The 12,924-nt window shown below is 40.8% G+C and overlaps 1 protein-coding gene across 1 annotated transcript in view; it reads left to right on the top strand.

The window, feature by feature from the left end:
* cftr (CF transmembrane conductance regulator) overlaps positions 1-12,924 on the top strand; it is a 46,794-nt gene that overhangs the window by 3,960 nt on the left and 29,910 nt on the right. The window contains 7 exon segments of the mRNA XM_062420413.1: positions 4,141-4,252; positions 6,112-6,327; positions 7,128-7,217; positions 10,099-10,262; positions 10,446-10,571; positions 12,271-12,517; positions 12,713-12,805. Of these exon segments, the coding sequence (XP_062276397.1) occupies positions 4,141-4,252; positions 6,112-6,327; positions 7,128-7,217; positions 10,099-10,262; positions 10,446-10,571; positions 12,271-12,517; positions 12,713-12,805 (1,048 nt within the window).

Raw genomic sequence — 12,924 nt, 5'->3', positions numbered from 1 at the left:
CAGGTCAGAAATTGCATAAAAAGCTATTATTAAGGGATTGTCACCCCCATTGTATCTTTCTCATTCTGTCCTTGCCCTTTTTAAAACCTCATTATTCTCTTAGTCCGTTTTATTTCTCTATCTTTATATTTCTCTTCCCTTTTCTTATCCATTCCTCTTTGTCACTTGTTGTTCTCTTTGTTGTCCAGAATTTCTATCTCTCTTTTGACTTTCTCTGTTTTATTTATGTGTCTCTCTACTCTCATTAAACTCTCATGTTGCTCTTCATTATATTTACTCATCAATAAAAAGTCTTGAAATCATAGAGCTTTTCTCTTTAACTGAACACAACGCATATCTGCCCTTCATTAGCTGAAAATCATATTCAAAATTAGAAAATAGTTGGAAAAAGTAGGTCTTTAACCCTCCTGTTGTCCTTGAGTTAAGGAAGGAAGGGGTAAAGGAAAGGAGGAAGGGAGGAAGGAAAGAAAGGAAGGAAGGAAGGATGAAGGAAGAAGGAAGGAAAGGAAGGAGGGAGGAAGGGAGGGAAGAAAGGAAAGAAGGAAGGGAAAAAGGAAAGGAAGGAAGGAAGGACGGAGGAAATAAGGAAGGTAGGGAGGAGGAAAGAAAGAGAGAAGGAGGGAGGGAGAAAGGAAAAGAGGAAGGAAGGAAAGAATGACAGAGGAAAGAAGGAAGGAAGGTAGGAGGGAGGGAGGGAGGGAGAAAGAAAAGAGGAAGGGAGGAAGGAAGTAAAGAATGACAGAGGAAATAAGGAAGGGAGGAAGGTAGGGAGGAGGAAAAAAAGAGAGAAGGAGGGGGGAAGGAAAGACGGAAGGAAGGAAGGAAGAAAGAAGGAACAGTCATAACAGACGGGGTCAATTTGACCCGGGAGGACGACACAAAGGTTAAATGTTTCAGTTTCTTTCTGAAATGCCCAATCCTCTGTTCTTTTTTCCATCTGTGTCACTCTCACTCTCTTCTTCCCTTTTCTCTTATTAAAGCACCAAACAAACACCACACCTTTTTAAACCAATCTTTATCATTTAAAAAAAGAAAATAGTTAGATGTTATCTCAAAGATTAACCCTCCTGTTGTCCTCAAATCAAGGAAGCAAGGGAGGGAGGAAGGAGGAAGGAAGGGAGGAAGGAAGGAAGCAAGGAAGAAAGGAAGGAAAGGAGGAAGGGAGGAAGAAAGAAGGAAAGGAGGGAGAAGGAAGGAAGGAAAGAAAGGAGGGAGAAAGGAAAAGAGGAAGGGAGGAAGGAAGGAAAGAAGGACAGAGGAAAGAAGGAAGGGAGCAAGGAAGGAAAGAAGGACAGAGGAAAGAAGGAAGGAAGGATGGAAGGAAATAGGGAGGAAGGAAGGACAGAAGGAAGGGAGGAAAGAGAGAGGAAGGAATGAAAGAGAAGGAGGGAGGAAGGAAAGAAGGACAGACGGAAGGGAGGAAGGAAGGAAAGGAGGAAAGAAGGAAAAGTCAAAACAGACGGGGTCAATTTGACCCGGTAGGACGACACAAAGGTTAAATACTTCTGCTTCTTCTCTCTTCTGTTATTTTTTTGCCTTGCCTAACAACCCCAACAGCGTCCCACATTGGACTCGACACTTGGTCACGCTGAGCGGTGCCAACAAGCCGGTTAATATACACGGGTGTTAAAAACTCGACCTTTTAGAAAAGGGCCCGGTGCCCACCGTGTGATAAATGAGTAGTGGTGGGTGATTTTTGCTTTCATTATTCCGATCAGGCAAACAGTGAGGGCTTCTGGGAATGTGAACTTTACCTTCCACTAAACCATGCTGTGTACCGTCAGCCACTTCATCACCCGCTCCGTTCAAGTTAATGAGCTAAGCTGGCATCAAAAAGCTGGAATTAAATCTAGTAAAGACAGCGAAACGTAGATTTTGAATTGAATTGTAACCATTTAAATGTAATATTCATGGTGATACGCTAATATTTATCTATCTATCAAAGGTCCAGTGTGTAGGATTTAGTGGCTTATAGTAGTGAGGTTACAGATCACAACCAAATGAATACACCTCTCCCCATTCTCCCCTTTCATGCATGAGAACCTAGAGTGGCTGCAAAACTCAAAAAATGTAGAAAGACCCTCTCTAGAGACGGTGTTTGGTTTGTCCATTCTGGGCTACTGTGGAAAAACATGGTGGTGCAAACTGACGGTCTCCGTGGAAAAGGACTCGCTCCCTTTGTAGATAGAAAGATAGATAGATAGATAGAAAGATAGAAAGATACTCATTCTAAGGTTACGAAAACACAGTGATTCTTATTTTCAGGTTATTACTGTATACACTAATTATAACATACTGATAATATTATATTCAATTTCTGCCAAGTCCGTTCAGCGAAATGATTCTCAAGTTCAAGAACATTTTTTGTTTTTTCTTGTTCTATCCTTCTTACTACCTACCTACTTATCTGAATAAGATGAGTATGTTAGATGCGATTTCTGTGATTTTTTTGTCCACTCAAATCTTTCATGATGTTTTCAGGGTTTTTGGTGATGGTGACAGAAATGACAGAGTACAGTCTAGACTTGCTCTATGTGAAAATAGGCTTGAGATAACTTTTGTTGTGATTTGGCACTATATAAATCAATTGATTCACCACCTGTTTGTTATTTGAGGAACAGAGACCACTCTCTGATTTGCACCAAGAAGTAATCCTGCAGATTTTCCAAAAAATTGACCAGCAATAATTCAACAATTTATATACAATATGCACAAAGTCAATGGTGTTTAACCTCAAGGAAATCACGACAGATGCACTTTTAACTGAGTGATATAAATCATGGACGACACCCATTCAACTTATACACTTCCTGGTTGCAGGAGGCTTCTGGCTATGTCTTTGGTGAGAAGTGGGCACACCCTGGCCAGGTGGTCAGTAACTACACCAATGGACAATTTTGAGTTTCAAGGGTTCAATTAACGTGCATGATTTTGCACATATGGGAGAGCTGGGGCTTTCAAACCTTTTGTCAGGACTACAGTTCTAATGATTAAGCTGCTCATACCATACCAACAGTATCATGTATAGATATGGGAAAGGTTGGTCTTTCAACAGGTCAATATTCACCTGTGTAACATTCAGTTGATAGATTGAGATTGACACAAATATAATGTATAAAACTGGCAGAAGTTCAATTTCTACACATCTTTACCTTCGGCCTTTAGGACAGGCATATCCAAACTAATCCATAAAGGTCCATAATGTGGCTGCAGGTTTTCATTCCAACCAATCAGGAGCACACCTGGCTCAACTCATTTAATCAACTGATCTCAGCCTTCAGACAGTTGATTAGTCAAATCATGTGTGCTCTCTTGATTGGTTGGAACAAAAACCGCCCTTTATGGAATAGTTTGGACATGCCTACTTTGTGATTTGGAAACCTTTGAATCTGTTGGCTTAATCATATCAACATCCAAGATAGGAAAATAGCTCTCACTCTTCATCATTGGTCTTGTCCTCCTACCCTGTTTGTCTTTGCACCTTTTTCTTCTCTCCTCCACTTCTCCTCCCATCACTTACCATTGAAATGGTCAGCGCCAAATCACCCCGGTTATAAATGACCCTCAGAGAACAATGCAACTACTCACTGTAGCTATCACTGCCTGCCAAGGTAGTTGTGGGAAGTTAATCCAACAATGTTGTAACAAGGGCAACACACTTAAAACTATAGCAATCATTACCCCCGGCCCCCCCCACCCCCCACCCTTATTTTTGTAGCTTGTAAAAATGTATATCACAAATTTGAGGTTTAATATAGTCTGTAATTCAATCCTCACCAACTGAAAACCTATTGATTTGCCCAAAAACTCCATCAAAATACTTACAAATCTCCAAATCTAGTCGTTCATCATAATTTATTACAGCTATATTTTTGTGTTTATCTCCTATTGACGCTCTGATTGGCAGCTAAAGACTTTTTAAAAACCTTAAAAAAAAAGAAATAAATCTACTGCAGCATGTTGGAAGGACTCTTAAAACTGGACATTTGGTTCAATGCCAAAGTAGTAGTAGTAGTAGACAAACAGAACGGCTCACTGCACTGCCAAACTTTGCTGGCATTTGGCTGGTGGATGTGTCATCGCCCCCCCCTTTGGCCTGTACTGCTGTTTAACTATGTTGTAACTCTGTCCTCCCCACAGAGAATGGGACAGAGAGGTGGTCTCCGCCAAGAACAAGCCCAGACTGATGCGAGCGCTCGCCCGCTGCTTCCTTGGCCCTTTCGCCTTCTTTGGCATCCTCCTCTACCTCGGGGTGAGTCTGTTAGTCTGTCCTCTGTGGAGGATGCAGATTGATCGTTGTGCCAGGATAGATCATACCATGCATTGGTGTAGATTTATTTATTATGAATCTAATGTTCTGTGATGTTAGGCTTGTCTATTTCGTAGCTAAAAGTGTATATAATTAAGTTTTAGTTTGAGCATAGACATAGAAACACATGAATGTGCTTTGGTGACATCATACTTATGTTTCTGAAGGGTTGTTTTTAAAGCTACACCTTGATATTGTCTTGTTTGAAAATCCAAATTTGGGCAAATGTGATGAAGACTGTGGGCAGAGAAGCAAGTCACTCGCCTGTCATTCATAAAAAAATACTCCAAAAATACTTCATCCATCTATATCCTTTTATTGAACAATTAACAACTACAAACACGTTCAACATCACCAACTAAAGTTACATACTTATATTATAAATGAAATTAGCTGTTGAAACTTCCATTAGTGGTAATACTATAAGCTACTATAAAGCATTTCTTTAGTTGCAGTTGATTGTCAGGTTCAAATCCAAAATAATTTAAATATAAACAGTATATATTGTTGTAGAGTTTTGAAAAACAGTTAGAGTTAAATTAACATTTTATGGTTTGACATTGACCTTTTAGACTATTAAAGTTCACATGTTCGTCCGTCATTGTTAACCAGATCTCGTGATGGAAGTGATTCCCTTTGTTTGATTACATTTGCATTCATGCATTCATCCATTCATGCATTCAGTTATCCGTCATGTTGTTTTTACACTGACTGACTGTTCACCATCATGGGAAGTTGGAGCATATCCCACTAAATAAATATCACCTATCCATCACAGCTAATTATATTCAGGATATACATTGGTTTGCAGCTAATAATTTATGCCATTATCATATTAATGCATTCATTCAAATCCTTTATTTGGTCGTTGTTGTTTTTTTACAATCTCAGAAATGGTGAGAAGCAGCATTACTTCGTAGAGCCCAAATTGGTGTTTTAATTATGCTTATTCAACCAGTAATCTAAAACCTACTTCACCAAAAACCTAAAAGCTTGCTATGTACAACAACATAAAACAAGAATAATGTGGCAAATCATCCAATTTGAGAGGCTAAAACCTGAAAATATTCAGTATTTTTACTTTTTACAAAGGTTTGATCCTCGTCATCGATTAGAAATCTTAATATCCCATTATATAAATGGTGCCTGAGACACAATCCATCGAGCTTATAAAGTCATGACTACATTACAATATACTTTAAACATTCCCCACAGCTGCCAGAAATCCTTTGCCACACATTCCTGCTGCTTCACCTTCAGCTCCACCTGTATATCTGTGTGCATGTAGCACCTGTTGACGGTGTCGTCTGAGCACTGAGGGCCAATAGAGCCACAGTGACATGACGCACAAAAATCACAAGCATGTCGCACCTCAGTGTCGCAAACCGCCTCACTGTCCCGGCGCTTATGGGAACGTGCCAACAGCAGCCAATTGCGTAAGTTGGTACAGTTGGAGGTGGCTGTCATGACAACAAGAATGCCTCTTCAAGGTTTAAAGAGGCTGTGTGGAAAAAACAAGAAAAGCTTTAGAAAAAGTTTTTTTTTAGTGGAAACCAAAAGGAGTTTCTGGTTGTTTGATATTCTTTAAATATCCAGATTTGGATCAATGATTTTTCTATATGGTGTTACATAACGTGTGTTTGAGATGCAATGTTCTTCTTCACGGTGCAAACATAAGAGTATATCACATTGTGTATTTATAAGGATTAAGCTGACAGATTTTACTTCTTAAAAAGGCAATTACTTAGAAAGTGTACCCAATAAATTCATATTTTCTCTTATTGTCCCATTTCTTGGTGTAGGAGGCATCGAAAGCGGTGCAGCCTCAGCTTTTGGGTCGCATCATTGCCTCCTTTGATCCCTTCCATGCTCCGGAGCGGTCACAGGGCTACTTCCTGGCCCTGGGCCTCTGCCTCCTCTTCACAGCCCGCTTCCTCCTGCTGCAGCCGGCCATCTTTGGCCTGCATCACCTGGGCATGCAGATCCGCATTGCCCTTTTCAGTCTCATATACAAGAAGGTAAGCAGAGGACACCTTGTGCAGAACTAAGAGTCACTTATTTCTTATTTATTGTGTCCTTTTTTTCGTATTGAATTTCACTGGATTTAATAGAAAATGAGTTGGATCAAGGTGATGAAACCCAAAGGATTGTAGGATTTTAGACCGTATTAACATTTGCACAACTCCTCCAAAACTCTTACGGCAATGTATTATGACATCATGCAAAAAAAGTGACTGAATGACTGGAGAATATATTTTTTAAATGAAACCAGAAGGTTTGATGATCTTTTTCGATTTGCAACATAACATGTAAATTCTATTGTCACATTAGATATGTTGAAGAAAAAAACAACAACATGATTTTCCTTTGAAATGTTGCAGAATGGAAGTGTTATGTCTCCCAAAATGTGTTATCAGTGGCTTTCCCCCGCTGATAAAACATAAATTGAACATTCGCTACTTAAAACTACGGCTGTAATAAATAGTTGTCAGAACAAAACAGCACAACCCAGCTGATTAGATAGAAAGACGGCTATTTGTGTTTGTCGGCTGAACTACTTTTGTATGTAAGATCCAGTGTAACAGAGTTTCCTCCTCAGCTGAATGCTTCCCTCTTGTTTAACACGCGTGACTGAACATTCCCAGAAAGCTTCTCGCATGTGGGAGTCCAGCAGCGGTGGCAATCCACAGGCTGCCGTGAGAGGTGTGGCAGCCTGGTGTCAAAGTGTGACCACATGTCACCATGCTTCCTCTCAACCCAAATTCACTTTCTTCCCTTTTTGTGCTTGAACTCACCCGTGACCTTTGACCTTTTTCAGACCCTGAAACTGTCCAGCAAAGTCTTGGATAAAATCAGCACCGGTCAGCTTGTCAGTCTGATGTCAGCTCATCTCAACAAGCTGGATGAGGTGAGAAAATGTGAATGAGAAAAAAAAAAATCATCTTATTGATATTTGCTATTTACTTTTTGTTTTTCAAATTAAAAACAGATTTGCATATATGTATTTTAGCAGATTTTTCTTTCCATTTTATTAACCCTTAAACCACCCGTCAGAGTCATTTCTGGCAATGTAGATGCCCCAAATTCAAATGTAAGTTACCTTTCATGCACTGGCTGGATTAGTTGACGGCTACAAGAATGCTGAGCTCTCCCTGTGTATTTCATGATCTTACAACTTTTAGTTTAAAACCAGCTGATGAAAGCATGAAAATGTGAACAAAGTATAAAGTATTCTGGGCTCCAACTCACTGAAATGGGAGAATCAAAACATAAATTAAGTGCAAAATTAGATTTTAGTGCATCAAAAATACGTTTACATTAGGGTACACAATGGAGTTTTCCGTAGTTTCAATTTGCAAAATCAGGCCACTTATTTAAGGCGAAGGATCAATACAGTAGTTTTCCACTTATTTAAGGCGAAGGATCAATACAGTAGTTTTCCACTTATTTAAGCCGAAGGACCAATACAGTAGTTTTCCACTTATTTAAGGCGAAGGACCAATACAGTAGTTTTCCACTTATTTAAGGCGAAGGATCAATACAGTAGTTTTCCACTTGTCAAGTAACTGGGGGAGATTGTTGTCACTATATGCAGGATGAGGGTAAAGAGGGGTGACACTTCCCACCCTCACTGACTTCACTGAATACATTTTATTACCTTACAGCCGTCTATGTGCTCTACATACTGAGGGACAATTAGAGGACAATAGATCTTAAACAATACACCACCACAAACACACACAATAAGGTTTGTGTACACAGGCAAAGTATTCTCAATGTTCGGAAACAGATTTCTGATATGCAAGCGAAGGTAGCTGGAGGGTATGTAAGTGTGTGTGTGTGTGTGTGTACGCAGGATGAACTGAGTCTTGCCTCAGGTCTCATTGAGGCGTTGAATGTGGAAACACTCTGCAACCTGCTTTGAGACAATTATCACCTGGCTTGGATGTGTCTTGGCCAATGCACCGCTCTCTCCATGTAATGATTGTTGCGGGTTACCTAATCTGTGTGTGTGTGTACCAACCTTGTCAAGACCAGTAATCCTTATGGTGACAAAAGCCTGGTCCTAATGAGGCAAAATGTTATTTCTGAGGTCCTGGTTAAGATAAAGGTTAGGCATTAATTGGGTTATGGTTAAGTGTAGGGTTTTGAGTTAGTCCCTCCGCTATGAATGGAAGTCAGTGTAAGGTCCTAACAATGATAGCTGCACGAACTTGTGTGTGTGTGTGTGTGTGTGTGTGTGTGTGTGTGTGTGTGTGTGTGTGTGTGTGTGTGTGTGTGTGTGTGTGTGTGTGTGTGTGTGTGTGTGTGTGTGTGTGTGTGTGTGTGTGTGTGTGTGTGTGTGTGTGTTGGAAGGAGGTTGTGATATTCAGCAGAGCTTGAGTTGATTTCCTTGCAGGTAAGTGGATGAAAGGAGGTTTACTGAGGTGGGAGCTGAGCTGAGAGTTTCTCACCTACAGTGCAGCTGACATTCATCAGCACAGTGCTTACTGAATGAAAATGGATTCCTGGAACCTCTGCTAGTTTGTTTGATACCTTCCTGCTTTTCTTTCTATCTTTAGTTATTCCGTCATTGTTACAATTTTTTAATTCCACAATCCTGCAAACTGTTAACATTAAATCATAAGATATTCATAATTCATAACATATGACTCTTCAAGGAATAGCATGTAGCATAGCATAATCCACATGCAGAGGTGGGAAGTAACGAAGTATGTATTTGTTACTGTACTTAAGTAGATTTTCCAGGTATCTGTACTTTACTTGAGTATTTATTTTTCTGATGACTTTTTACTTTTACTCCCTACATTTGAACACACATATTTGGTCTTTCTACTCATTACATTGTAACTTTGTACTAGCTCGTTACTTGTTTCAACCTTGGATACATTAGAAAAGGAAGACATGACGTGCAAATAAGTACAACAATGTATTAGGGTCATATCGTGGTATCGGCCAAATTATGACGGTACCACCAAGTATTGGTTCACGCTACATTCAGGCACATCATTCTGGAGCGAAAAGCACGAGCTGGGCGCATGCCTGAGTGGAATATTGTCCCTTTAACACTAGAACCGTTTGAGTTTTTATAATGTTAAAAACCCCATTTAAATAATCTCATCACAATTAACACGTTAAGACTGACAGCCCTGTGTGCCGAGAACTTTGGCGGTAACAATTCAATTTTGTACTTAAGTACATTTCAGAGCCTGTACTTTCTTACCTTTTACTTGAGTAAAGTTGTATCAGCATTTTTTACACAAGTATCTGTTCCTCTACTTAAGTACAGAATATGAGTTCTTTTGCATCCTCTGTCCACTTGCTATGCTGTCTTTCAGTACGCTAAGTATGTTCAAAACCATCATGTTTTCACCAAAATATATCTAAACACACAATGTCAGAATGCTTAGCTGTTTACATTGGTTGTAATTTACCTTGTTTAACTCTTTGTTTACATTGATCTATTTTTTTCTTTTTTTTCCCCTCAAAACTTTATTGAAGTTTGCATGTACAAAAAAGATCAGTCATTCCAGTTCTGTGCAATAGCAACAGCATGTTTACATTGATCTAATCTGCATACAGCTGTAGTCCTCTGACACACTTTTCAGAGTCACCTTTCAAACCTACAGTACAGGCACTGAGTGTTTGATATTCAAAACACACATTGACCAAAAGAAGGGAGCATTTCCCCCACTGTTATATGACATATATGACTGTACTACTCATGCTATAAAAGTCATCCTCCAGTTACTTTATATACTGTTATCTGTACCGTGTTTGTATTTTAGAGTCTGGGTCTGGCGCACTTTGTATGGATCACCCCCCTGCAGGTTATCCTGTGTGTGGGTCTGATCTGGGAACTGATCGAGGTGAACGGCTTCTGTGCTCTGGCAGCTCTCACCCTGCTGGGCATCATCCAGGCCTGGCTCTCCCAGAAGATGGGACCTCACAGGTGGGGAAGCACTGCCACACATGTTCACACTAAGTAGTACATACTATACTGAAGCCATACGTTAAGCCTTAATTGCTTTAAAAGGCTTTACATTTCTGTGGTGTGGAATCTGTTTTATATGTGTGATGTGATGCTGCTGTGTTTTGATAATGTAAAACTTCATCCTGTGTGGATAAAAAACAGGGCGAAGCGAGCTGGGATGATCAGCCGTCGCCTGGCTCTGACCTCAGAGATTGTGGAGAACATCCACTCTGTGAAGGCGTACGGCTGGGAGGAGGTGATGGAGACAATCATTAAGAACATCAGGCAGTAAGACGCCACACACACACACTCACGCACCACACACAATTGCATCAGAAAAGGAACATTTCTGAAAGGAACAGGACAGAGGAAAGAAGGAAGGAAGGAAGGAAGGAAGGAAGGAAGGAAGGAAGGAAGGAAGGAAGGAAGGAAGGAAGGAAGGGAGGGAGGAGGAAAGGAAAGAAGGAAGGGAGGAAGGAAGGACGGAGGAAAGAAGGAAGGAAGGTAGGAGGGAGAAAGGAAGGGAGGTAGGAAGGAAGGAAAGATGAAAGAAGGAAGGAAGGAAGGGAGGAAAGGAAGGAAGTAAGGGAGGAAGGAAGGACGGAGGAAAGAAGGAAGGAAGGTAGGAGGAAGGAAAGAAGGAAGGAAGGAGGGAAGGAAAGAAGGAAGGGGGATGGAGGAAGGAAAGAAGGAAGGGAGGAAAGAAAGAAAGAGAGAAGGAAGAAGGAAGGAAGGGAGGAACAATCATTAAGAACATCAGGCAGTAAGACGCCACACACACACTCACACACACACAATTGCATCAGAAAAGGAACATTTCCTGAAGCTGACTATTTTGTATTCTAATTTAAACCAAGTCTATCCTTCTTTTTTCATGCTGAAATTTAGCATTAACATCCTTAAATAACATAATGTTTTAAAGCATCTTCTGTTAGTAAAGCGTAATTTATTGCAGTGTGCAAATTTGAGCCAGTGTTGCTATAGTCACAAGTCTGCCTATATTAAAGAGCCACTAATCTTTTAAGTGATTAGAGGATTAGGAGCAGGAAAAAGAGACAAGACATAGAGACTCAGCTGACATCACACTCATAAATCTTGGACTGTACAATAGAAATGAAATGAACCTGGTGCTAGAATTTGGAAAAAGAGAGATGTATTAAAACACGTGATTAACCAGCAGTACCATGCTGGCGTCAATGATGTCTTTCAGAGCCAGAATCAGGATCACTTTAATTGGTACAATAAACATACAGGAAAGAGTTTTGGTGTCAGGGTGCAGAAATGTGTTGTTAACTATCAGAGCTAACACAGCGGCAACAAGACTTCACATGTAGTCAATAATAGCAGCATTAACCCTCCTGTTGTCTTCGAGTTAAGGAAGGAAGGGAGGAAGAAGGAAAGAAGGGAGGGAGGAAGAAGGAAGGAAAGGAGGAAGGGAGGGAAGGAAGGGAGGAAGGAAGGACGGAGGAAAGAAGGAAGGAAGGTAGAAGGGAGGGAGGGAGGAAAAGAGGAAGGGAGGAAGGAAGGAAAGAAGGACGGAGGAAAGAAGGAAAGGGGAAGGAAAGGAAGAAGGGAGGGAGGAAAGGAAGGAAAGAAGGAGGGAGGGAGGAAGGAAGGACATAAGGAGGAAGGAAGGAGGGAAGAAAGAAAGGGGGATGGAGGAAGGACAGAAGGAAGGAAGGAAGGACAGAAGGAAGGAAGAAAGAAAGGGGGATGGAGGAAGGAAATGAGGAAGGGGAGGAAAGAGAGAGGAAGGACAGAAGGAAGGAAGGAAGGAAGGAAGGACAGAAGGAAGGAAGAAAGAAAGGGGGATGGAGGAAGGAAAGGAAGAAAGGGAGGAAAAAAGGAACAATCAAAACAGACGGGGTCAATTTGACCCGGGAAGACGACACAAAGGTTAAACGTGTGTGTGTGTGAACCAAAACATCAATATGCCATAACAACATTTCTTGTAATTCTAAGACTTCTTCCTCATTTTTTTCGTCAGGGATGAGATGACGCTGACGAGGAAGATCGGTTCCCTGCGTTACTTCTACAGCGCCTCGTACTTCTTCTCCGCCATCTTGGTCATCGTGTCGGCCATCGTGCCACACGCTCTCAGCAAAGGCATCATCCTTCGTCGTATCTTCACCACAGCGTCCTACTGCATGGTGCTGAGAATGACACTGACCCGCCAGCTGCCAGGATCCATCCAGATGTGGTACGATACGCTGGCGCTGGTGCAGAAGATCGAGGTGGGTGAGATAATTGCTTTGAGGTGACGTCATTGGCATAGATGTCTTTATTGCTGCCTGAAATATCATCAGAATAATGACATAAAATATTGGTCATTGGCCCTGCAACTGCTTATCACAAAACATTTGAGCTTATATGATATAATAGATGTAAATGTTATGCTGATGTATCTACCTGTGCTTTATTTTCTTTAGGAGTTCTTAATGAAGGAAGAATACAGAGTGCTGGAGTACAATCTGACCACCACTGAACTGGAGCTCGTCAATGTTTCTGCATCCTGGGACGAGGTTTGTTTTTTGTCTGTATGTCAAATTTGAATGAAATTGATAGACATAAAAAAAAAGTACTTCAGTGTAATGGTGATAGTAATTTCCAAATGATCACACTAAACACCAAATATGCTCAG

The sequence above is a fragment of the Scomber scombrus genome, chromosome 6 (genome assembly GCF_963691925.1).
Source record: "Scomber scombrus chromosome 6, fScoSco1.1, whole genome shotgun sequence".
Taxonomy (NCBI): Eukaryota; Metazoa; Chordata; class Actinopteri; order Scombriformes; family Scombridae; genus Scomber; species Scomber scombrus.
The sequence above is the reverse complement of the archived record's forward strand: the minus strand, read 5'-3'. Positions and strand labels throughout refer to the sequence as shown.